Source organism: Filicampus tigris, chromosome 22 (assembly GCF_054856515.1).
Source record: "Filicampus tigris isolate MCC_2025a chromosome 22, RoL_Ftig_1.0, whole genome shotgun sequence".
NCBI classification, from domain to species: Eukaryota; Metazoa; Chordata; class Actinopteri; order Syngnathiformes; family Syngnathidae; genus Filicampus; species Filicampus tigris.
Genome location: NC_141238.1, coordinates 979,056 through 1,003,072, shown reverse-complemented (window position 1 = coordinate 1,003,072; position 24,017 = coordinate 979,056). Strand labels below are relative to the sequence as shown.

Genomic DNA, 24,017 nt, shown 5'->3' with positions numbered 1-24,017 from the left:
ATCATATTGATGAATGCTATCGCTCGGGGTGTCCTTGTTCTCGTGAAGCGTTTGTTGTTTTTTTACCCAGAAATCTCCTCATGATCGCGTTGGACTGCTTGAGGGCTTCGGCTCGATGGGCCGGCTCGAACAGAAGCCAGTCGATGACGTCGATCTTCTTTTGGTCCTCCTGGAAGAACACAGCACAAGTCAATATGGACGGTGACACTGCCACTCCGTGCTTTTTTTTATCTATTTTTTTTTTTTTAGGTTCAAAACGAACCTTTGTGGTTCCCGTCTCCAGAGTCTGGCTGTGAGGCGCGAACTCGGCGTCGTCGCTCTCTCGCACCGTCTCCACCACCAGTTTGGTCACCGCGGCCACGTCCAAACCTTCCCAAAGAAAATGGCTCCAAATGTGCTCGGCATCTTGCCGCCGAAACCAACGTTTTTGCGCTCTCACCGGCCTCGGAGGCAAGCTGCAAGCAGCGGGGGCGGAGCCCCGGCTGGCTGACCGTCTCCAGGAAGGCGGCGTACTGAGCCGTGGCCAGGTCGGCCGGCAGCTGGCTGACGTAGCTCGCCACCAGCTCCGTCTGCTGGTCCCGAATGAGCAGGGTCACGTACGCCTTCAGCACGTCCACGCACACGTCCTCCTTCCGCGCAGAGACACAGGCGGAGCCAATGACATTTAGTTCACGCTGAAGGCTGAGATGGCCATTCCCCCGCCCCCAAATTCCCTCTTATGTAGTCGTTCGGCACGTCCGCTTGTTTACCTTCAGGGCCAAACCCATAGAGCGGAAAAAAAGCAGCAGGTGACTCATGAAACGCAGCAGGTGCGAGGGGAGCGCCGTGGAGGCCGTCAGCCAATCAGAAAAATCCTCCAGAAGACCTGAGAGAAACGTGACACACTTAACCAGGTCCTCTGATGGCTCACAGGAGCAAATCTTACCATCCAGGTCTCCCAGGATGATAAACTTCTGAATGACATGGTAGTGCTCTTGCGACTCCTCCCAGACCCTCTGCGCACACACACACACACACACACACACACACGCGCATCAATCACGTGACCTTCATGGGAACCAATCGCATTCAGTTTGCCTCTTACCTTTGACTCGGATGCTTGGAGCTCCTCAAACACCTTTTCCATCATCCAGCTGAGGAGACAAGTGACCTCATCAGGGACGTCCTTTGCTTGACAATCTCACAGGACGAAGTGTGTGTGTGTGTGTGTGTGTGTGTGTGTGTGTGTGTGTGTGTTACTTGGCTTCCAGGTATTCCCGCGGCAGCATCTCCACTTCCTGGTGGGCCATCCCCAACGACATCAGATGCTTTTCCACCAGTGTGTCCACCATCACTCTAAAGTACGCCCACACGCAGTCCTCCCATGATTCACACACAGCTAGCACCTAACACAAACACACACACACACACACACACACTCTCTTAGCTTAGCATGCGAGCACACTGATGAAAACTCGAAATCGGACATCTTACTGGTTTAAGATTTCCGCTCAGGCTGGCATAGATGGCTCGCTCATATCTGTTTAGCTGCTCCTGAAAAAAAGACCCATTTCCACAAGGTCAATCAAAAGTTTCGAGACGGTCTCCTTGGAATTTCGTGCGTGTACCTCCTCGGCCATCCTCCAGCTGCAGGACTTCCAGACGCCTCTTTGCGGGTTTCCTTCAACCGGGTGCAACTCGGTGCTGCCTGCAGACAGGAGACAGACATCTCCAAAGTGAGCTGAAGGACGTGGCCGCGTGGGGCGGCGGCGGCGGCAGCAGCAGCCAAGTTGTTTCAAGGAGGCGAAAGAGGACCTGCCTGAGTTAATGTTGGGATCGTGGTAGAGCTTCCAGCCTTCCAGAGTGGCTGCGCGCCAGGCCTGACCGCAGCGTGTGCACAGCCGCTGAGCCTACACACGCAAAAAGTGCAAGAGAAGAGCACGTCAGCTGGGGATATTTCAAAGCGCAAGCTGACAACATTTTCCCGATATTTGAATGGGATTTCTTACAATTAGTCAATTAAATACATTTTGATTAACCAATAACAGGGAAACAAATATACATATACAACCATTGCAAATAGAACAGAACTCCGAATAATGTCAATGTTGGCTGAAAGAATGTGCTCCTCTTTTCCAGCGATCAAGTCTTATGGGAGCTTGCCGCCGCCAACCCTTGAACTACCTCCTCGGTCATGCCGGCCCGAATGAGTGTGAAGAGGTTCTTCAGCAGACGGACTTCATCTTCCCGGTCCAGGTCGGCCAGGGGTCGCTGCTGGCGGAGGGGGGCGTCTGGGTCCTGAAAGCGTGTTTGCAAACTTAAGTGTCGCGTCGGGGTGGTGCAGTCGTCATGCTAACGGGTCTCACCAGCTCAGTGACCAGGGGGACGGTGAAGACGTTGCCGCTCTTGTGCCTCAGCTTCAGTGAGTGCAGCGTGTTCTCCCTAACAAATGCACACTTTACTACTGCTCTGCGTGTGGTAATTACCGCAACATCTACAGTGTTTAGAATTATGTTAGCATTAAGCTAGCTGACTTTCATTACTTCAGTATATTTGATATATATAGTATATAGTTTTGGTTGAACATTTTGGTTTTTACATGTACTGTGCTGGACTCTCACTTGTTTCATGTGGCAGTTTAACTATGAAGGAAGACATTAAAAAGTATCTTTTAGTAAGGTCAAATTGTGTGGGAGGGTCCCTCTTCGTTTTGAGACAGGCTGCAACTCACCAGCAGACACTTTTGGCGTAATATTCAATGTTGTCGGAAAAGTCTCCCATCTGATCCTTGGCGATGCTCTCCAGCCAATCAACGACCAACTACAGGCGAGGAGTGACGTAGCGCTGAGCCAAGCGCTAAAAGCGCCACAGGGGCCAAACGTGGTCATTTACCTGACTCTGACGTACAACTGCATCGTGCTGGAAGAGCTGCTCCACCACCACCTTTTCACTTTCATTGGGAATCTGCACGCACAATTCGGCCAAATGAACACGATACGTTTCTATGAAATGACCCTCACTTCCCACTGAATTCCCATTGAGAGGTTCCAATTTGGAACTTTTCGACATTGTTGGGTGAGTGTGTGTTGCCATGACAACGTGTCGAACGGCAGCGCTCTATCACTCACAGCCACGTCGACCATCATGTCATCTTCTAGGGCCAACTGGACGCGATCCCTGCAAAACGAGAGCAAGCGACAGAGGGGTCGAGCTGGTCAGATCCAGTCAGATGTGAGCCGCTGTCAGACAGGAAGTGGACCAAGGCCCACCTGTACAGGGAGGAGATGAGTCTCCAAGAGTGGCTCTCCTGCTGCAGTAGCCAGCGCACTCCTGCCGCCTTACTGTTCTGACCAGCTCGCAGCACCACCGACTGGAGCATCTCCACCTCAAACACCCGAGAGAAGGTGCGGACCAAGTCTTAGCCTTCAATCAAGCCCCTTGTCCAAAAATTGGTGACTCAAGCCAAGTCACGTGAGTCCGGTCCCCCTACCTTGTCCTGGCACAGGGTCTGGTAATCCTCCAGCAGTTCGAATACGGCAGAGGAGGAGTGCTTCAAAAAGGACGCGAGGAAATCTGGGAAAAGACTGGTCGCCGCTGCATGGGCAAGAACCAAAGATTCGGATGACAACCACCGCGTGACAGGGGGCGTGGCGGCCTGTGTTTCACTCACCAGCCTCTCCGGGGTCGTCGTCCTTGAGCAGCGCCGAGCTGAGGTGGGTGATGTCCTCCGTGAAGAAGCTGGTGTTCTCCAAACCCGTCACGGGCGACGCGTACATGCTGTGAGTCCAGTCGCTGTCATCCAAATTCTACGCACAGCATCAAGGTTGTTTGTCATATTTTGCAAAATGGCCGCTATCCTGCGTGCTTCATCATCTTAATAAGCCTGTGTAAGTGTTTTGTTTTCTCACCAGACTGCCGAGTGTGTTTCTCGGCGTGTGCACGGAGCGGGGGGTTCGGCCCGCGTGAGCCAAAATGACGGAAGCATCTGGAACCCTGGGAGTTACTGGAGGGAGTGGATTTGAAATTAAACAGGTAATGAGCCTTGATTTCATCTGAATAGGGATCGCACATTTGGGTTTGCAACGGTTCTGGAAAAGGTCCATGAACTGACCAGACAGTGGTAAATTCAGCAGGGGAACATTGAATGTTGTAAATTCCTCCTTATCCGCATGTAAATGTTCTAACTTTGACAATTCCCTAAGGTTAGTCCTACCAGCTTGTCTGAAGAGTGAGGCAGGCGTGTTCCTCTGCGTGGAGCAGGCCGGAGCCAGCACGGAATCGCCCGGATTGACATTGCCGGGTGAGGGGACTAACATCAGCGCTCAGGAAAACAACAGTCATATTAACAGTTGTGACATGAAATCCAAAGGGAGTCCGACATCATCAGCGTCACGTAGAACAGACAAATCAACAGCTGGGCAACACACACTTGCAGGATACATGCCACCTTCTTCCTTCGACGGGCAGCGACCGACACAAAGTCATCTCGGACCACCGGAGACGGCAGCTCACTCTTACCCCTAAACAAGTCCACAAAGACCAAAACAAAACCATTGACGGACTCAATTGCACTCGTCCATACATATCAAAATAGTGCCATGTGCAGAGTGTCCCTAAAAGTAGGGCAATAAATCAACTATTTCATCACAACTCTTGGTAAACATATCGATAGATTCCAATGTTGTTGGAAATATCATTTCTTTTACAAATGCACGTATCCAATCTACAGGGGACCTTACTTTAATTCCCTTGAAATTGATAATTGTGGACTTGGAAGCATTAAAACTGTGAAACTCAGTTGACCACTGTTGTGATCACATTAGCCGGTTAGCATCTCCGATCATTGTGGACGGACGGAGGAGGGGAGGGGGCGTTAGCCCCTGCTAACGCACTCAAATAACTTGACTCAGGCGAGCGGATTAATCAAAACACAGACGAATCTCACGCTGGCGCGATCTTAAAAGAAGTCAAAGCTGTGCGGTCTTAAAAATAAAGCCAAACGTTATTACCAGTCCATTTTTTCAAGATGTCACTTCCCGCTTCACGAGGTTCAACAAGCGTCTTCTTCGTGGCAACATTAAGGTAGCACACACCACTGACTGCCACGAACGTGTTATACAACGTGTACTCACTGTATAGTTAAGCTAAACTGCGATTGGCTGGCAATCGATTCAGGGTGTCCCCCGCCTACTGCCCGAAGACAGCTCGGATAGGCTCCGGCACGCCCGCGACCCTTGTGAGGATAAGCGCTATAGATAATGGATGGATGAATGTAAATTGACGAAGTAACTGGCGTCACTACTTACAAAAACCCGCAGAGGGCGGAATGTATCCATGTTTTCATATTAACCAAAGAAGAAGAAGAAGAAGAAGAAGCTAAATTATGGGCTGCTATTTGTGCCACTAGAAACTGAATCTGAATTGCTTAACTTGAATATTTGAAATGAAAACGGAATTATTAAACTGAAAACTGAGTATTTGAATTGAAAATTGAATTATTGAATTGGAAAACTGAATTATTGAATTGGAAAACTGAATTATTGAATTTTTACTCGTCGAACTGAGTGTGAGATTTTGCGACATTGAATTTTTAGTGAGTTGCAATTTTCTTTGAGGAATTAAAAACGCATTTCACAGTCTTAAATTCAGTTTCAAGTTTATTGGGATACAGTTATTAACAAAAAAAAAACAGATTCAGATCGAACAATTCAGATCCAAACTAAACAAATATACAATTTATGTAATTCAATAATTCAGTTTTCAATTCAAATATCCAGTTTTCAATTCAAATATCCAGTTTCCAATTCAATAATTCAGTTTGCATTTCAAATATTCAAGTTAAGCAATTCAGATTCAGTTTCTAGTGCCACAAATATCAGCCCATACTAAGTCTACGCCAAGTTCTCGCGAGGTTAAGACGCAACACACCCGGAAGTCGCTCGGTGAACCGTGTTTACGGTTCGTCTCCACGGGCTCATTTTGTAAAAACGCATCTTTTATAAGAGTTTCAGCAGGCCGAAATGGGGAAAGCCGATTTTCTCTCACCCAAAGCGATAAGCAACCGGATAAAATCCAAAGGTCTCCAGAAACTAAGGTGGTATTGTCAAATGTGTCAAAAACAATGTCGAGATGAGGTGAGTAGTGGCCCCACTAGAAGCTACCCGTTGGGCGGTTTTCAATTTCCTTGCATTTGATGTGTGTATCTCGTGCTTGTGCCACCAGAACGGCTTCAAGTGTCACTGCATGTCCGAGTCCCACCAGAGGCAGCTGCTGCTCGCCTCTGAGAGCCCCCACAAGTTTATGGACTTCTTCTCCAAGTAAGTTTCTTCACCAGGAAGATTCTTACAGAGCTGAGCTGTTTTGAGTAAGGGAAGTCTTTCTATTATCGCTTAAGGTCAATGTATTTTCTCAGGGGATCAAATAAGTGGGCCATTGAGCGTTTTTGATGGATTAAAATGTGATTTTTACAGATTTATCAGCTTGGCGACATCATTTCTGATTTTTTTTAAATTAATTTGCTCCTGCTGTTGTTTTTCTGTGCAGTGAGTTCAAAAGTGGCTTTATGGAGCTGCTGCGGCGGCGGTTTGGTGAGTTTGGTCAACGCTCGAGCCTTATGTTTTACAATATTTGTAAAGTTGCCTCAATCCGATCTCATAATGTCACAAAGCAATATAACCATGACATGTCTTGGAAATTGAGCTAGATGTACACATTTGCACTGCTTGAAAGTGTAATTGATTCATTGACCATTTAAGATATTTTTGTTATTACAGTTTTTTTACATTTTGATTTTATCTTATTTAAAGCGGATATGTCAGTAATTGGTTTCCATCCTTATTTTGTGCTCCACCACTGATAGGCTATAAAATGATATATTAGTTTACTTGTTTTGTACCACTGCTGCTCCTGATTTTTATCATGTAAAAGTAGTATTTCGTGATACTTGTATTTAAATAATAATAAAAAACCTGAAGACAATATGGATGCACTCTTTTTCTTATTGCATTACCGAGGTATCACATCAGAGCTTTGTATCAGCAGGTGCTCACGCATAATGTAGTCGTTCACTTTTGTGTGTAGGGACCAAGCGCGTTCACAACAACATCGTGTACAACGAGTACATCAGTGACCGCGAACACATCCACATGAACGCCACGCGCTGGGAGACGCTCACCGATTTCACCAAGTGGCTCGGACGACAAGGTGGGCAAGTTGATAACCGAAACGTGTCCGATGGGTCTATCGTCCACATTTGATTGTGTCTGGCCAGGTCTTTGCAAGGTAGACGAGACCCCGAAGGGCTGGTACGTCCAGTACATCGACCGCGATCCCGAGACCATCCGCCGGCAGGAGGAGCTGGCGCGGAGGAAGAAGCACGAGCTGGACGACGAGGAGCGCAGCGCCAAGTTCATCGAGGAGCAAGTCCGCAGAGGCCGCGGGGGCAAAGACGACGAGGTCAGTTCCACACATGAGCTACGATGTTGGCAGATGCTCAGAACCCCTCCACAATCAACTGACTTTTCTTTTTTCACTCCCTAGGAAGATCCAGGTTACACTGAGCTGAAGCGAGAGAATGAAGAGGAAAAAGGTTAACGTCACACATTTGATGAATATACGTTGACGTTGTCATGATTGCACTTGACTGGATTTCCTCCTCTCGCAGTTGCGTTCAACTTGGGTGCTGGTGCATCCCTGGCTGGTCCTTCCACATCAAGGTACCATGGCGCAAACAGTTGTTTGTTAGATACTGTAGATGTTTACTCCAAAAACAGCCTGTGGGCCAAAACTGGTTGTGGAATCTGTCTGTATTGAATTGCATGATGTATATTGAAAGTGTAAATTGTAGCTATGCTTTTACAGGGCATGTAATACGTTTTTCTTATGCATTTGAAATGGTTGTCACTTTAGTTCAGCCGTCAATTTAGATTTTGGGAATTTGTTTTTGTGCATGTAAAAAATGGAGTTAGAATCATTCCATGATCTTGATAAATTCATGACATTTTGAAGCACAATGCCATATTTTTCATTTTCCAATGCCTGCGATTTCAAGTTTTGTGTCGAGAGTTGTCCCGATTCCACCACGTGATCGAAAACCAGGTCCAATTGCGCAATTTTCAGCTTGCTGAAGAAAAATCCGAATTGATTATTTGGCCGAATGGAACAGCAACAGCTTAAGTTTACCACACTCCAAAGTGTGAGCTCGGAGGGATCAAGAAATGGCCACAAGCTTTCGAGTTCATCTGTCGCCCGTTACGTCAAAAGAGGCTCAGAGGGGGATGTGGAAACATTTTGCTGACATGGCTGATAAACACAAACTGCTTGTAGTGCCCTCCTGGCCCCAAGTGCTCTGGCCAAGCCCCCGTCAGCTAAGAGGAAAGAACCGTCCTCCGCTTCCGACTCGCGGGACAAGAAGCGCAAGTCCGCCCTGGAGCAGATCATCGAGGTAGCGTCTCGCGCGACTGTTGGCGTCTGAAGGTATGCTCGCGCGCCGCCTCGCTGACATTAGCGCCTTGTCGTTCAGATGGAGGAGAGGAAGAAGCAGCAGCAGCAGCCGCTCAAGACCGACCACTGGTTGCAGCCCAACATCGTGGTCAAGGTGGTCACCAAGAGGCTGGGGGACAAGTACCACAAGAAGAAGGCAGTCGTCATGGTAGCCGCACACGCCATCTACACCGGCAGCCGCCTTCAGGCGCCCGCCCCTTTGTGACGACTGTCTGGCCTGCAGGAGGTGCGAGAAAAATTCACGGCGGTGGTGAAGATGATCGACTCCGGGGACAAGCTCAAGCTGGACCAGAACCACGTGGAGACGGTGATACCTGCGCCGGGTACGTGTTTGACATTTTGCAGTTACAACCGGGAAATAGTTGACGCGCACGAAACCTGACCAAGGTGCCCGCAGGAAAACGGGTGCTGATCGTGAACGGAAACTTCCGCGACACGGAGGCCGTGCTGGAGGGCATCGACGAGAAGAAGTTCTGCGCTTCGCTCACGCTCGATTCCGTAAGTGTATTTATGTCCGTGCTGTTTATCAGCCGAGGTATCACCCAAAATGTTGAGCGTGCAAAGTACCATCACAAGTCATTTTTCAGTGTTTTTGGAACTTTGGCAACTAGTGTGGCCACACCAATGAATTGACCCAACACGTGAGTCTTTATTACAAGAAGAAAACTTTTCTTTATTTTCCATTTGCCATCCACCAATCAACACGCAGCACTGTGTCTGCGTGTAGCACCGCCCCCTCCGGTACTGCCTTTCCTTGCACAATGTTGCCAAATCATTACCCACTAAAAGTGTTGATTCTGCTGTGAAATGTATATTTTGTTGCTATGGTATCCAAGAATCTCCAAACATGTCTTGTCATCCTTAGGGTCCACACAAAGGAAAGCAAGTGGACGTCGCCTATGAGGACTTCTCCAAACTGGCTTGAACAAACTTTTTTTTGCCCTTCTTCTTCTCTGAAGACCTCTACTATGTCAGAGCTCTTTACTCTAAAATTTGAACAGACATTTTTCATTTTGGAGCCACCAGGTTTTTGTTTTTTTCAAAGCGACTGATTGTACAGATGACATTTAGCTTTCAATCAATCCAATATGACAGATGATTTCAATCACTGTATGAACTATAAAATTAAGGAAATTGCAAATTGGACATCAGTGGGGAAGTCTTTTTTTTTTTTTTTCTTCTTCTTTTTTTTCTATTTGTTGTTGTTGAAGACTCCTCTATTCCATCGAGAGGAAGCTGTCAAGGTCCGGGACGATGTAGGCGCTGTAGTGGCCGTCAATGAATCCTTTGCCGCTGTTGTGCACGAACCAGCAGTAGACGTTGGTACCGCGTCGCTTGTCTCGTCTGTAGTCCTTCTGCCAGCCCCTGCCGAGCGCAGCCAGCAGATGGCGCCGTTTAAAAGCAAAACTTGTAAAGAGGTCTTATGATGGGGGGGGGGGGGGGGGGTGAAGAGCTACCTGGTGACTTGAAGCTTGTTGCCCTTCACCTCCATGGTGGCCTCCTTCTTTAGGGTGTCGGAGCCGTCGCGGATGTCATAAATGTTCACTTGGGGCTCTCGGGAGAACTGACCTAAGCAGCCACACACACACACACACTCAACTTTTTAGCGTTTTGTATCAACAGTATTTCTGTACATTTGTTTCATTATTAATCTCAGCAGATGTGCAATAAATGCTGTGATTAGCAAAACATGTCCAGTCTATATTGATTGTGATCCACCGAAATATTTCCGTGTGAAATGGAGTGGTGCCTTGACTTATTCGTTTAAGCGCAGAAGTCAATTTACCTGACCATCAAATTAATTCAGTCCTGCCCCTCAAAAACCAACACATTTTTCAACATGGCGTTAATTCAGTTCTTTTCAAGTGGCGTCATATCTAAAGTAGATTGTAAATTGGGGGCCCTCTCAAGTTAGAGCGCCACTGTATCTCCAATGCCTCTCACTAATCTTGTGTCTTCATTCCCTTCACACAGTTAACACGCCACTTCATCCATAAAAGAAATGACCGGGAGCAGCTAAAAGAAGTTCCTCAACGTCGACAACATGCGAGCACCTATGAGGCCGTGGACCAGTGGCGAGTACTGGTTGTCGTTGGGGAGGTAGACACCCAGGAAATCCACGTTGACCGGGTGTTTCTTCCACACGCGGTGGAGCAGAACCATCACCTGGATGCCCTGGTTGATGGTGATGGAGACCTGCGAGTCCTTCACGATGGAGATCCTCACCCTGAATGGGGAAAAAAAGAAGCGATGACATCATAAGTCGTCCTCCTGCGGGCGTCATCTGCTTACCCGTTTTGGACGATGTCGGCCGTGGCGCCCCAGGTGAAGCTGTGGTTGTTCTTGCCGTCGCTGAAGGCGATGTTGTCGGTGCTGACGGCGACGCCGATGCCGTCCGGCTGATAGTAGACGGAGATGACCCCGAAGTAGGTGCTCTGATTTCCTCTCTGCGCCATTTTGTTGCCGACTAACCGCGCGTTGACGGTCAGACCTGCAGGGCCACGCAAAGTCACACTTTGGTGAGAACGAGAGAGAGAGCGGTTACTCGATGGAGCCCGTGTCGTACCGACGCCTCTGTCGGTCACCAGGTTGAGGATGTGGCCGGGTTTGGAGTCGATGTTGAAGCAGACGTCCATGTTGCTTTGTGGCAGGTGCACGATGAAGTGAGGGTCGTTGTCCACTGGGTGAAAGACGGTGCGTGTGAGTGTGCAACACACAAACTGGTCCATATTGCTAATTATGTCATGATATTATTCCTATTCTATTATGATGAAAACCCGATATGCGAGAGGAAAAAAATTAGGGCGGAATGTTCCTGAGCACCAAGACGTTTGCGTATATGTGCAGTACCTAAATTGACCTGCTGTGGCAGCGTCCACTCCTCGGGGCCTTTTTCCACATGGCTGGGCGGGGCCGGCGTGGTCATCTGGACCCAGGGCGGAGGTTGATAGACGAGCTTCACTGGAGCCAAAGTCCTCGAACCTCCTCCCATTCCGCTTCCTACACGCGCACGTTATTTATGTCCACCGGATGAAGCCACTCAAAATGACTCCTGATGGCGACGGGGCCTCTGCGCACCTGAGCAGCAGCCTTGCTTGGGGTCCTTCGGGGAGTCGGCGAGCAGCCTCTCCTTGCTGTCCTCGCTCTCCACCAGCAGAGCCGTGAGCGGAGTGACAAACTGATGCTCCATGGCCAGTGCCAGGATGCGCTGGGTGATCTTTCTCTTCTTGGCGGCGGTTGGCGCCAAAGACCTGATAAGTGGAAAGGACAATGAAGGACTGATCCGTTCGTGAGGTTTTCCTTGATGTGGTGTACGCTAGTCCGTTTGTATGCAGCTATTTGGGTGTACCTCTCACTCATCATCTGTTTGATGGTGACGTAGGCCCACAGCTGCCTGGCAAAGCCTGTGAACGAGTGCTGCTGCTTGGCCATCTCCATGTCCAGCTTGGAAGTGTCAACCTCCGTCTCCAAGGTGATGTCCAGCAGGGCCTGTGGGGTGAGAGGAACACGGTGGAGAACCAGTAATTCGCCCCGCCCCCCTGACGCTTTCACGCCCGCGTGTCACTCACACCCGATGCGGTGGTGAAGCTGGTCAACGTGTCGCTCTCGGACGGTTGCACCTTGCCGGCCACCACCAGCTCAGAGCCCCCAAAGTATTTGTCGAAATGGTTTTGCGTGACGTCAGACACAGAGTCCTCCGGGAACTGGACGGTGATCCTTCGCAGAAGAGGATTGGAGACCTGACTGTAGAACGCCTGCAGGCGACATCAGGAAAGTGTTGGCTGAAGAGATCCAAACATTTCCCTTTTAGATTTTGCTCTCTTCTACCTCAATACTACTCCAAAAAACCAAATGGCCCCCTATTGACCATTAATTAGTCTTGGAGGTCCCTCAAGTGGTCTCGAGGCCATAAGCAGGGTGTTAGTTGGATTTACTTGTAATGTTTACGTAGCATCTTGATATTGCAAATTTGTAATGATTTCCTCATGGTGGCGTACTCGTAGTTGCTCGGCTGCGTCGTGGTTAGCGAAGATGCGCTGGGCGACGCCGCGGTTGTCCATGGCGATGCGCTCCAAGAAATCGTAATCCACGTCAAAGCCGATGCCCAAGGAGAACAATGAGAAGTCCTCCCTCATCACCTTCTTCACGTTCTTCTGGATGGTGCTCAGCTTGATCTCGCCTGCAGAATCATCCGTCATCCATCTTAACCAGCTGCCCGAACGGCAGCATTTGATTGGCCGCGTGGGACTCACCCACTGTAGGGTCACCATCCGACACCAGGATGATCATGGAGACGGATCGAGGATCGATGAGCCCCTGATTGGATGCCCTCACCAGGATCTGCACTGCTTTCATCAGCGCTTCGTTGATGTTGGTGCCTGCGGGTTGAATGTCGGTTATGAGCAACCTAAAAGCAGCTTCCGAATCCGCATTTGACTCACGGTACCTCCAACGGGTTTAATGTTCTGGATGTATTTCTTGGCGTCTGCAATTTGTATGGAGGACCCCGGGACCAGGTCTTCGCTCCAGCATCGTACGTTGTGGTTGAAGTCGATGATGCTGAACTGGTCATCGACGGTGAGGTCGTCCAAGATGGCCTGCATGGCCTCTACTGTCTGTCAGAAGGAACAGAAGAAGAAGTCAATCGGACCGAAGGGCCACGATTGTGTACGGCGACTTACCTGTTTCATCTTGACCCCCCACATGGACCCGCTGACGTCAATGACAAACACGATGTTTTTGGGGAGCGGAGACATGTTGGACGGGGCGAAAAAGTGGACAAAGTGGCCATCTGAGACCTAGCAGGGCCGATTGGTCTCGTTCAGTCGCCGTTTGTCAATGTGCGCGCAACCATTGAGCGGCGGAGTGTTGGGCACCTGCAGCTCGCCGGCATTGCTGTCCCGCCTCACGTCATATTTGACGCTCAGGGCGCCGTCGATGGCGCTGTCCGTGCAGTTGTCGCACTTCCTCTGCTGCTGCATGGTGGGCTTGAAGAACACGTGAGCCTGAGGGAGGGGTCAACGTACACAAGCGTTTAGGAGGTTGCCGGTGCAAATCAAAAAGTCAGTCTTACCTTCTCTGGGGTCTGTGCCATTTTGACCAGGTCTGCAAACTTTTCGCCGAGATTGTTTGACGTTTGCAGCGTGGCGATTCCCTTTGGCTCAAAGATGTAAACGTCCACCTATCGACAGACATCACAGCTGTGCCCAGTCTTTGGGGGCTGGTTCTGCTGGGCTTCTCATGACGTTCATACCTGGAACTGAGGCACCAGTCTCCCAGGTTGCAGGTGCAGCGAGTGCTCATAGAATCCCAGCTTCCTCTGCATCAATTCCTGGTAATGCAGCTCAAACTCGATGTTGCTTCCAGGGGGGACGTGCACCTCTGTCTTAAAGGTTTCCAGTTCCTGGGAGTTAGCTCTGTTGGAACATCCAAGTCTCCCCTAAATTCTAGACTTCAGGGGTGGCCAGAGCAAACCATCCTCATCTGCTCTTATTGTAGCTCTCTGCAAGACATCCCTCACCACATCCATCAATCTTCCTATTTGGCTCCTGCCTGGCATCCCCATCATCCTCATCCGGCATCCTTCTACCGACACATCCTCTGTCCCTTCTTTGCTCATGACCAAAACATCCGAATGGGTCCCCTCTCGCTTCGGCGCCAAACTCTCCTGTCCGCGCCATCCCTCTGATGGGCTCGTTCCTGATCCTGTCCACCTTCACCACTCCCAGAGAGACTCTCCCCACCTTCAACTCTGCCACCTCCAACTCGGTCTACTGTCTAACGGTCATCGATACTTCCTTTCCATACTCCCCATTGCTCTAAGATCAGTTGATGACAAGTTCTTGAACTGCCGTAACAAATCCACTTCTACTCCTTGTAAACCATTCCACTGGCCTCTCTTTCATTCATACTTGCCGACTCCTTACACCTTCATTCCTCACCTCTGCCTGCAATTCTACATTGGGGCTAAATCCAAGAGGTATACCTGACGATTCCAGCGGCCTTTCCTTTGGCTCGCGCCTGAGCATACAGATTCCTGGCCACCGTCTTTTCCTTCACCGAGCCTGTGAATGTGATGCCGTTGACGTTCCTGGGGCACAAAAAGCAACGAGTACCAACTCTGCGTGGCGGCGACGCATCGTCGATCTACTGCGTGGCCTCACATGGTGAAGTTGGTAATGAAGGCTCGCTTGGGGATCTGCACGTTGAAGCCAATGGTCTGGGCCTTGGAGCCCGAGTTGACCACCGAGCTGCGGACAGTGGTGTGGGCGAACCGCGACGTGATCCGGCTCTCCACCTTGTAGCTCTTGACGGTGATGTCATCTCCACGGATGGCCTGGTCAGGAAGGCAAAGTTTGAGACGGGAACTTTGGAGGAGATTCTGGAGGAGAACTAAACAGGGGGACGGGGGGGCTCGGATGGTCAAACTTGTGGCATGACTGGTGTTTAGGGTTAGGATATGCCAGCCCTTTGGACAAGGATTCCCTGCTACCCCCTGGTTTAACTTCTGAGACCGGCATCGTAAAGCTCAAACTGAAGTGCCTGGAAACACCGTGGGCCCGATACAGAACCAGGTCAATAACCCGTCAGTCATGGGAATGTCCCCAAACAGCAACTTGTTGATTTTGTGAGATAAGGTCGAACTCTTGTCACAGTGGTGAGAGCTTAAAACAACAAGTCATACCTCAAAGTCTTCCTGCTCCTCGCTGGTCAATATGGCTCTCTAAAACACACAAATAAGTCGTCAGCCATCATTTTGTTTTTGCGCTGAACTCATGCAATTACTACGATTTATACTAAGTTTATATGGAACAGGTAGAAATACTGTATGAATGCTTCTTAAGTGTTTGCCCCCAAATAGGTTTTTGGGCAAACACCAGTTCAATCGAGATCAGTCATACGACAAATGTCCGCAGAAGACAAAGTGATCCAGACTCCTTCGTTTTCCAGTCCAAAGAATATCCCACCTTGTGTCTGTCACGGTGATCCCGAGGATGTGACTGGAGAGGGAAAATTGACAATTGGTCGCTTATGAAAACAACGTAGTCGGAGATGTCAGCATCTGTAAAATCGGACCTCCTTTAAGCTCACTCACCTCCTGGTCCTCCCATTCTCCGTCGATCACAAACTCGAAGCAGCGGCTCTCTTGGAGGCCCAAGAGCCCGAGGAGAAGGAGGGGAAGAAGAAGCCTTCGCTTCATGTTGTTAGCGCTCCGGTCGTCCTACTAGCAAGCGGTGCTCCTTTGCGGGAGAATCCTTTGCAAATGGTTAAAATCCACACGAGCGACGGACTCCCGGATCAATATTTGTAAGCAGATGGGAAGCAAACTTTGAAGCTTGACCTGCACATTGGGCACGAGTAAACAGTGTTGTACAAGCCCAGTAAAATATGTGGAAACAATTTGATGAAAAAAGCATGGATGCTTTTGTAGGTCAGTTACAATCCTTTTGGAGAAATCGTGATGAGTGTCACTTTTACGTCAAGCTATTTAATTTATCATCCATTGCTGCGTAGTGTGTGTTTTACACTGTAAAACAAAGAGATTTATCCGCTTCATGTTAACTGCGTATCGTCTGTGAAACAGAAAATTGTGACTGACGTCATTTAAATGACTCGTGCTGTCTTTCAATTGTAACTTCCGTTCTGTCCACAAGGTAGCGCCAGATATGCCAATTAGGACCTCAGCGGCCAGTCAAGGCATCGGTGAGCAACAAGGGCCGCTCATTGATCCAAGACCGCATCCTTCTTTTTCTTCTTCCTCCTCCTCCTCCCGTGGGTGTGCGCAGGCAGCGCGATCAAATCTTCTCACTAACTTGGTGACACGAGCAAGGCGAGGAAGATGAAAAGGATGCTGCTGCTGCTGGCTTTGCTGCTCTTGTGCGCCTCTTGTTGCACGCTTGGCCAAGTGGACTATTTCCAACACGGAGACTATGTTGATGCCAATTTGGAGGACTTTGATTTGGATATTGTAAGTGTTTGCTGCTGTTTTTTTTTTTTTTTTTGTGCTTTGAACCGAATTAACTTTTGTGAAATGTCCCTGCAGGCACCTCGCAGAGTTCCACGACAGGTGAAAAAAACCCTCATGAAGGTAGAATACACTTCTTTTAATTGGGCCAAATGTTCTTGATTTGTATTATTTCTGTGAGTGACCCACATTTTTTGGGCCCGGTTTACATCAATTAGAAACGCATGACACATTTGCCTCTTTTGGGTGTGACGCGCGCAGGAGAAAGGCGCCAAGTGCACAGATGTTCCTTCAGCAGGACAACTGATGTCAGCTCATGGGATTTGAATTCTTTTCCGCCCGCTCCCTTCTTTAATTTCATGAAAAAGTCGTGGGCAATGGGTCGCACTGACTCAGAGGATGCAAGGATAGTTTTTGCCCAGTAACAAAGCTGACTTGTTCTCTCGGCGCAGGAGACGAGGCCTCACGTCCAGGAGCTGTCCGTCAACACCAGCGTCATCTCGCGTTACGCCTTCACGACGGTGCGCTGCGTCATGCTCAACCGGCGTGCCGCCGCCGCCGAGGGCGTCTTCCACTTCCCCGTGCCGGCCGGCGCCTTCGTCTCCAACTTCACCATGTAAGAAGCACCTCTCTGAATTCAAATCACTTTACTGGATCTTTATTTGAACCTTTGAATGCAGGTCCACAATGTTTCAGTGCTTTTTGCGCCATGATTGTTATATTCATGGCTCAAACAGTTGAGTTTTGTCGTTTAACTTGTGCAAAAAGTACGGAAAAATTGGACACTTTTCGCGAGCCGCGCAGATGACATCAGGATGAATGAATGCTGCTCGTCAGAAACATGCTGCTTTCCCTTCGCCGCCATGGAGACAGCCAAGTGTTGACAAAGGCCCGGGGAGCGTCTCACGCCCCTCGACACGCCGTAAAGCTGTGTCAAGGGGAATTTGGGCTCTTTTGTGTGAGGAAAAAGCTAATCCTCTAACGTTGACCTCCCCAACTCAGGATCATCGCAGGGCGTGTCTACCAGAGCCGGGTCACGGCGAAGGAGCGGCGGAGGGTCAAGCAGCCAGACGGCAAAGCTCGGGACAAAGTGCCAGGTGACACAAGGTGAGGCGTGTGCGTGTGTGTGCGTGTGTGGTAAGCAGCTCCTGCTCAGATCTTTGACTGGTGCCCTCTAATTGCACCCTTCAAGCCACTTCCTCTTCATGCTGCAAGCTTGCAAACATAGAACAACTTCCCTGGCTTTCTGTTTGTGTGTGTGTGTGTGTGTTTGTGTTCGCCAAAAGAAACACACTTGAGTTTGATATGGAAGAAGTGACGGAGATGAGATTGGGAGGAGGATAAAGGGTGGGCGAGAAGTGGAAGAACTGACATCACCTCCTGTTCTGTCGAAGGCATCACGTCGCCGCCCCCTCCTCCGTTGAAAATGTTTCTTCATCATTTGTGCGCGTTTGTGGAGCGCACGCCTCCGCGACATGTGCATCTAAACAATGTGCAAAAAAAGCAGAAGCTGGTTTGATTTCGTTGATTAAACACTCTGGATTGGATCTAAATTCAAATTGGCTTCCAATGCTTACGTTGATTCAAGTTTTTGTTTTCTTTTTAAATACAGGGGTGCTTTGACATACAAGCGACTTGACTTTTAGAGTTTTTAGAGATGCAAGCTGTCAAGCATATATTCTTTATCCTCTGTGAAGAATGCCTATAAATTATTGTGGCTTACTGAGCAGCAGCGCCATTTCTCCATGCGTCTGATTTATGCTGCCCCCAGGTGGCCATGGCACACACACACACCAGAGGGAACGCCACTGTATTCACATTTAAAAAAAAAAAGCATTTTACACACAAGGAAAACAATCAGGCACATTTTGGGCTACATTTTCACAAGTTCCAGCTACTTTTAGCTCTTATAGTTCCTGGAACTCAACTATTCCATTCATCTGTAATGTCGCCTTTGCTTTATTCCGTCTCCCCGGCAGTTCCGAGTCGGAGGCGTTCAGGATGGCGGCCAGCATTCCGGGCGGCGAGCGGGCCGTCTTCCTGCTGGCGTACGAGGAGCTGCTCCAGCGCCGGCTGGGTCGCTACGAGCATGTGACCAGCCTACGGCCACTGCAGCTGGTTAGCCGCCTGCGGGTGGACGTCACCATCGTGGACCACTTGACCATTACCGCCCTCGAGGTGCTTCCTCTTCGCCGGAGCGGCGGCGGGACCAAGCCGGCCAGGACTCCAGGTTTGTTGTTCAGTCAAAGTCAAATTTGACTAGACCGTGAAATAGACCCGATATAGAGAAGCCATATATATAAAAAAAAAAAAGGTATTTTTTAATAGTTTTGCTTCTGCCCACCCACTTTAAACACACTTCTTGTTTTTGTGCTCCAGCCAAGACGGAGCCTCCCGTCACCACGACGGTCCGAAGGGAAAAGAACGTCTGCAAGGTCACCTTCAGCCCCAGCATCGTCCAGCAGGCCACGATCGCCACCAACGGCATCCTGGGAGATTTTGTCATCCGCTACGACGTCCAGAGGGACATGGGAATCGGAGACGTACAGGTAAGACTGTTTTTTTTCTTCTTCTTCTTCTTCTCGGCACCAGTTTGGCGAGGACTTCCAAGATCTCGCCGTCTCTCATCGGCAGGTTCAAAACGGCCACTTTGTCCACTACTTTGCGCCCAAAGACCTCCCGGTGGTGCCCAAGGACGTCGTGTTTGTGATCGACACCAGCGCCTCCATGCTGGGCACCAAGATGAGACAGGTAGCACTCTTCTGAAGCTTTTCTCCAACAAGTGCGCAGTGAAGACAATATGCTAATCTGTTTTCCAACTGCTCGAGAAAGTAATACATTTTGATGAACCAGTTTCAGAAAAAAAAAAAAAAAATTAGCGGTCCGAGTAGTGCGCCCAGGGAAGAGATTTCTGGACCGCGCGCTGAAATGTAGACGGCCACAAGTGGTTGTGAGTGAAAAACAATCCGGTTGCGATGCGGAGCACAAGGCCGAGCTGTGAGGCAGGAAGGTCAGCTTCCATCAAGTCATGGAACGTTTGAGACAACGGTAGCCTCGACCCCCGCCCCCGGCCTTCGCCAGAGCCTCGCCGCCGAACAACGGGTGGGGTTTGATGCGCTCGCACAATGGCCAGCTTCATGGCGGCTCAAGCATCCGCTTCTGACCGGGAGCGTATACATCCCATAAAAGATTCCAGTGCCAAATTATACAAAGCGCCTACACACACGCACATAATGTTCCCACAATGTTGAGTCCAAAAAGACATCAATCAGGAGCATTTTGTTTTGGCTTCTTTGTATAAGATTACACATTTATTTCTTAAGAAATCACTCTTTGCTCCCAAAATCGAGATTTCTTTTCCCACTTCAAATGCCTTATTTTTCTCATAATTTTTCTCGTGATATTGCAACTTTTTTATCCCCGAACATTCGGATGTCTTTCCCCACGCAGACAAAAGACGCCTTATTCACCATCCTGCGGGACCTGCGAGCCGTCGATCACTTCAACTTCGTCAGCTTCTCCAACAAGGTCAAAGTGTGGCGACCCAGCGGCCTGGTGCCCGTCACGCCGCTCAACATCCGAGACGCCAAGAAGTTCATCTACACGCTGATGCCTACTGGAGGTGAGAACGTCGCACCTAGCTTGTGGGAGCGCTAAAACTACTCAACTGTTGGGCGGGGCGACATGGCTCAGTGGTAGCGTGGTCGTGGACAAATGGACAAAAAGGACGATACTATATTGTGGATTTTGACCAAATGCAGGCACCAACATCGACGGCGCCATCCAAAGCGGCTCGGCCCTGCTGCGCGACTACCTCTCGGGTCCCCACGTGGGCCCCAACGGCGTCTCGCTCATAGTCTTCCTGACAGACGGACGGCCCACGGTGGGCGAGTCGCGGTCGGCGGCCATCCTGGGAAACGCCCGCCGGGCCGCGCAGGACAAGTTCTGCGTCTTCACCATCGGCATCGGCAACGACGTGGACTACAGCCTTCTGGAGCGCATGTCTCTGGAGAACTGCGGCCTGATGAGGCGCATCCGCGAGGAGGCCGACGCCAGCGCCATGCTCAAAGGGTAAGAAGGAAGGAACTTGAGTTACCACAAAATGGACGCGCAAGTGAGTCACTGGTAAGGATGCGAGTTTAATTTGTACCTTGACCGCGCTTGTGACTAAGAACACCCTCAAATCATCTTTGCCCATTGAAATGAATAGGAATGCCATTGACGTGTTGCAGCCTCCCCCCAAAAAATCCAGACAAAAATGTGTATCATGTATTTTTTAATTAGGGAAATAGCGCTCTAAGATATTGTGCTTTATAAAAGCATTTAGTAACAACGATAGATTGACGGATGGTTTTTTTGGGGTGATTGTTTGTAGTCAAGGAGGCCAAAAAACGATATTTGGATAATAGGATAATATTGGCATCAACATTTTAATAGGTAATACAAATGCCAACATTAAAACACATATGCGTCAAAAGACCAGATATTGGCCCGGATAATTGACCCGACGGATCAATCGATCCAGTAACAACATCATTAAATCGAATGTAAAGACCTTTGTGCATTTTGCTGAATTCATTGCAGCTCCCCCCCCGCCCCCCCATTATCAGTTGTTAATCCCCCGCTTTTTGCAAGTCGTCTGTCATCGCCCCACGTCGGGACAAAGGGCAGCCATGTGTCGGGTGCTGACAGCCGCACTCTTTAATCAGCCTGCGAGGCGTCCCCTCGTCTTTCCTGCTCTTTTCTTCCCGGCCGCCGCTTGTGGCCCGGCCGGCCTGCGAGCTATTTGCACAGCGGCGCGAGGAATGCGCGCGCGTTGTGCAACCGGCGTCTGAGCATGCTCGGAGATAATAGACCTCGCGCGTCTTGAGCAAATACGGCTTTGGGCTTCACGGCGCCGTGACAATGCCAGGATGGAGGACTTAGGAGGCTCTTTCATGGAGGTGAGCAAACTCACAAGCGGGGCGACGGGTCGCCTTCAGAGCGGATTTGACAGATGGAAGGAAACGCGGATGTGCTTGCTTCCTGGACAAGGACCGGATCCTGAGAAGTTTTTTTTTCCCTGAAGTTGGAATTTTGGAGAAACTAGTGTAGTGACGATCGATTTCATTCCCGTCTGTTTGTCCCCTGTCCAGCTTCTATGAGGAGATTGGCACGCCGCTGCTGTCCGACATCAGGATCAACTACACGTCGGACTCTGTGGACCACGTGACGCAGCACCTCTTCGCCAACTACTTCAACGGCTCCGAGATGGTCGTCGCCGGAAAGCTGAGCAACACGAGCTCCGAGTCTCTCCGCGTTCAGGTCACAGCCAGCAACAACGACAAGACGGTCGTCCTGGAGACGGACGTGCCGCTGCGGCGCCAGCGGTCGGAGACCGAGAAGCGCGTCGAGGCAGCGGCGGCCGCAATTCCTGGATCGGGGGAGGCGTTGAAACGGCTGGCGGCGGACTTGGTGGAGCGCGTGTGGGGATTCGTGACGGTCAAGGAGGAGCTTCGCTCACGTCTGCGCAGCCGAACCAGCCGTGAGAGGGAAGAGCACGTCCGGCGGGCCACAAACCTCTCCCTGGCGTACCACTTCCTCACCCCCCTCACCAACATGCTGCTGGACAAGCCCGAGTTCTTGGCGGACGGCACCGTGGAGCCGACGCCCGCCGTTGGCCAGCCGGCCTCGTCGGCGGCCAACAAGGTGCCGGATGACGAAGAGGAGGGAGCGTTACGCAGGGAAGTTGACAGACAGAGTTTAACTCTCAACAACAACGTCAGAGGCAAGAGTCAGTCACCAAAACGATTCTATTAACTCCGCAGCACAAGATGAGCCAGCATTTTGTCTTCCTCGCAGGTCCGGTTGAGAGGAGGCCCGCCAAGAAGTCGGTCACCTTCTCCAAAACATCAGGTGACGCCACATTGTCAACACCGAGGCTCCATAGGAGGCTTTAAAAGTGTGGGGGGGGGGCTAGGGTCCCAGGGGGGATCTTCAGTACACTGCCTTTGCATGCGCATCTTGTAATTTGCCAGCCGGTCACACAGTCGACACAATGAACACGAGCTGGAAGGGACGCAGAGGGGCTAATTTGTGAGCAGCCAGTGGGAAAGCACTGGAGACGTTTTGTTCACAGTTAAGACGAAGAAGCTGAGCCGAATGGGCCTGTCATTACGCTGGCTCTATCATCACACTCCTCTTCATCTTGGTGGCTTCCCACAAGTCTGTGGTGAAAGCACATGACAATGATCAATAATCGCTTCATTTGCGCTAGAACGAGGACATCGATCCTCTTGCGGTGAATAAAGCATGCGCTTTATTAAAAAAAAAGCTGCCGTTTGCCTCCATGTCCCCAGCGGATGGCGATCCTCACTTTGTGGTGGACTTCCCTCTCAGCAAGATGGCCGTCTGCTTCAACGTCAACGGCCAGCCCGGCCACGTCCTGCGCCTGGTTTCCGATCACAAATTCTCCGGTAGGAAAAAAAAAACAAAAACCGGTGATGCCTAACCGCCGTGCCGTGAAACAGCGCATCTCTCGTCCATCTGTGCCAGCGACATATATTGACAATTTCAATGCTATCTACACCAATGCCAATGACGTTCATGTGCGCTTGTTCAGGCGTGACGGTGAACGGCAAACTGGTGGGCGCGCCGCCCCCGCCGGGTAGCCGCAAGCATCAGCGCACGTACTTCAGCAGCATCGCGCTGGTGGCGGACCGCCCCCGCCGCGCCTACATCGAGGTGACGCCCACCAAGGTCATCCTGGACGGGTCGGACCGCCTGGTGCTGCCGTGCCGCTCCAGCGCCTCGGTGGTGAGCGGCGCGCTGTCGGTGGCTATCGTCGGCGGCCGCAACGTGACGCTGAGTGTTGGCGGCAACGTCAGCTTGGTGGTCCTGCTGCACCACTACAAGAGCCCCGCGCCCTACCAGAGAGACCACCTGGGTTTCTACATCCAAGACGGTGAGGGGTTGTCGCCGAGCTGCCATGGCCTGCTGGGTAAGTGGCAACTTTTTGAATTGCATTCAAATGTATCGATGGGGTCATTTGTTACGGCCAGGCTAGTAGAGTGAACCTCCACAAAGCCGCGCTTCATTTCTCGATCTATTCGTGCAAGCTGAAATGTTCAGCAATGATTTCGAGAGGTCCGAAATACAATTTTGAGTCTTCAATTGTCCTCCCAGGCCAGTTCCTGCACGAGGAGGTGAGCGTGCTGGGCGGAGACCCCGGGGCCGATCCCTCGTCCGCGCTCCTAAAGGTGAGGGGCCGCTCGGTGCCGGTGGCCCGCAAGAGCCGGCGCATCTACGGCGGCGCGCAGAGCGTGGACTGCTGGTTCGCCAGGAACAACGGCGCCAAACTGCTGGACGGACGCTACGAGGACTACGTGGCATCGCATATGTTCGACACGGGCGAGGGGCCGCATGGGACCAACGTGGCGTGACAGCCACCAGATGGGCTCGCTCCAGGTACTCTTTACTTTTGGAAACGAGCTTTCCAGCAGAATGGTGCCAACATGCACTAAGGGGATATTTTGGTACCCCTTACTTACCATTTCCGGAAACACCAACAACTCTCAAGTATCCTAATATC

The 24,017-nt window shown here is 50.4% G+C and overlaps 4 protein-coding genes across 8 annotated transcripts in view; 2 read left to right on the top strand and 2 right to left on the bottom strand.

Annotated features, from left to right (window-relative positions):
* nup107 (nucleoporin 107) overlaps nucleotides 1-5,265 on the bottom strand; it is a 6,593-nt gene extending 1,328 nt beyond the window's left edge. The window contains exons 1-22 of the mRNA XM_086021680.1: nucleotides 4,989-5,265; nucleotides 4,420-4,499; nucleotides 4,193-4,288; nucleotides 3,888-3,982; nucleotides 3,650-3,785; nucleotides 3,470-3,573; nucleotides 3,249-3,364; nucleotides 3,108-3,156; nucleotides 2,872-2,943; nucleotides 2,711-2,799; nucleotides 2,346-2,421; nucleotides 2,164-2,277; nucleotides 1,795-1,889; nucleotides 1,608-1,683; nucleotides 1,474-1,533; nucleotides 1,240-1,385; nucleotides 1,085-1,133; nucleotides 926-995; nucleotides 750-865; nucleotides 440-629; nucleotides 263-369; nucleotides 67-169 (exon numbers count right to left, since the gene is read on the bottom strand). Coding sequence (XP_085877806.1) covers nucleotides 67-169; nucleotides 263-369; nucleotides 440-629; nucleotides 750-865; nucleotides 926-995; nucleotides 1,085-1,133; nucleotides 1,240-1,385; nucleotides 1,474-1,533; nucleotides 1,608-1,683; nucleotides 1,795-1,889; nucleotides 2,164-2,277; nucleotides 2,346-2,421; nucleotides 2,711-2,799; nucleotides 2,872-2,943; nucleotides 3,108-3,156; nucleotides 3,249-3,364; nucleotides 3,470-3,573; nucleotides 3,650-3,785; nucleotides 3,888-3,982; nucleotides 4,193-4,288; nucleotides 4,420-4,499; nucleotides 4,989-4,996 — 2,047 coding nt within the window. The 5' untranslated portion in view covers nucleotides 4,997-5,265. The remainder of the gene's footprint in view (nucleotides 1-66; nucleotides 170-262; nucleotides 370-439; nucleotides 630-749; nucleotides 866-925; nucleotides 996-1,084; nucleotides 1,134-1,239; nucleotides 1,386-1,473; nucleotides 1,534-1,607; nucleotides 1,684-1,794; nucleotides 1,890-2,163; nucleotides 2,278-2,345; nucleotides 2,422-2,710; nucleotides 2,800-2,871; nucleotides 2,944-3,107; nucleotides 3,157-3,248; nucleotides 3,365-3,469; nucleotides 3,574-3,649; nucleotides 3,786-3,887; nucleotides 3,983-4,192; nucleotides 4,289-4,419; nucleotides 4,500-4,988) is intronic.
* Nucleotides 1-9,693, top strand: part of kin (Kin17 DNA and RNA binding protein) — a 12,170-nt gene extending 2,477 nt beyond the window's left edge. The window contains exons 2-21 of one of the 4 annotated variants that reach the window (XM_086021692.1): nucleotides 71-201; nucleotides 284-1,340; nucleotides 2,119-2,401; nucleotides 2,699-3,054; nucleotides 3,138-3,383; nucleotides 3,485-3,758; nucleotides 3,891-4,011; nucleotides 4,182-4,279; nucleotides 4,349-6,113; nucleotides 6,202-6,296; nucleotides 6,523-6,566; nucleotides 7,060-7,182; nucleotides 7,250-7,434; nucleotides 7,519-7,567; nucleotides 7,643-7,694; nucleotides 8,305-8,422; nucleotides 8,501-8,629; nucleotides 8,705-8,804; nucleotides 8,879-8,979; nucleotides 9,347-9,693. In XM_086021692.1, the coding sequence (XP_085877818.1) occupies nucleotides 6,000-6,113; nucleotides 6,202-6,296; nucleotides 6,523-6,566; nucleotides 7,060-7,182; nucleotides 7,250-7,434; nucleotides 7,519-7,567; nucleotides 7,643-7,694; nucleotides 8,305-8,422; nucleotides 8,501-8,629; nucleotides 8,705-8,804; nucleotides 8,879-8,979; nucleotides 9,347-9,406 (1,170 nt within the window). In that variant the 5' untranslated portion in view covers nucleotides 71-201; nucleotides 284-1,340; nucleotides 2,119-2,401; ... (4 more) ...; nucleotides 4,182-4,279; nucleotides 4,349-5,999 and the 3' untranslated portion in view covers nucleotides 9,407-9,693. Of the gene's footprint in view, nucleotide 1; nucleotides 202-283; nucleotides 1,341-2,118; nucleotides 2,402-2,698; nucleotides 3,055-3,137; nucleotides 3,384-3,484; nucleotides 3,803-3,890; nucleotides 4,012-4,181; nucleotides 4,280-4,348; nucleotides 6,114-6,201; nucleotides 6,297-6,522; nucleotides 6,567-7,059; nucleotides 7,183-7,249; nucleotides 7,435-7,518; nucleotides 7,568-7,642; nucleotides 7,695-8,304; nucleotides 8,423-8,500; nucleotides 8,630-8,704; nucleotides 8,805-8,878; nucleotides 8,980-9,346 lie in introns of those variants that run through there. The other 3 variants (XM_086021690.1, XM_086021691.1, XM_086021693.1) reach the window with 3 other exon arrangements.
* Nucleotides 9,128-15,778, bottom strand: itih2 (inter-alpha-trypsin inhibitor heavy chain 2). The gene is made up of 21 exons (XM_086021672.1): nucleotides 15,578-15,778; nucleotides 15,450-15,482; nucleotides 15,167-15,205; nucleotides 14,646-14,818; nucleotides 14,468-14,572; nucleotides 13,736-13,898; nucleotides 13,556-13,663; nucleotides 13,359-13,487; nucleotides 13,164-13,280; nucleotides 12,929-13,097; nucleotides 12,735-12,860; nucleotides 12,480-12,661; nucleotides 12,051-12,236; nucleotides 11,831-11,970; nucleotides 11,560-11,732; nucleotides 11,332-11,481; nucleotides 11,048-11,161; nucleotides 10,774-10,972; nucleotides 10,536-10,708; nucleotides 9,939-10,050; nucleotides 9,128-9,846 (listed from the first exon to the last, which is right to left on the bottom strand). Exons 1-21 carry the CDS (start codon nucleotides 15,680-15,682, stop codon nucleotides 9,699-9,701), a joined length of 2,844 nt encoding a protein of 947 aa, XP_085877798.1. The 5' UTR covers nucleotides 15,683-15,778; the 3' UTR covers nucleotides 9,128-9,698.
* On the top strand, nucleotides 9,921-24,017 carry itih5 (inter-alpha-trypsin inhibitor heavy chain 5). Of its 2 annotated transcripts, XM_086021666.1 has the most exons (16): nucleotides 9,921-15,789; nucleotides 16,137-16,185; nucleotides 16,269-16,450; nucleotides 16,526-16,570; nucleotides 16,900-17,063; nucleotides 17,450-17,554; nucleotides 18,427-18,677; nucleotides 18,827-18,996; nucleotides 19,082-19,198; nucleotides 19,898-20,069; nucleotides 20,209-20,518; nucleotides 21,583-22,214; nucleotides 22,289-22,342; nucleotides 22,786-22,902; nucleotides 23,049-23,426; nucleotides 23,612-24,017. In XM_086021666.1, the coding sequence occupies exons 3-16, from the start codon at nucleotides 16,322-16,324 to the stop codon at nucleotides 23,866-23,868; spliced, it is 2,901 nt and encodes a 966-aa protein (XP_085877792.1). In that variant the 5' UTR covers nucleotides 9,921-15,789; nucleotides 16,137-16,185; nucleotides 16,269-16,321; the 3' UTR covers nucleotides 23,869-24,017. The 2 variants fall into 2 exon arrangements, with proteins under 2 accessions (XP_085877792.1, XP_085877791.1); XM_086021665.1 differs by having other exon boundaries at nucleotides 16,141-16,450.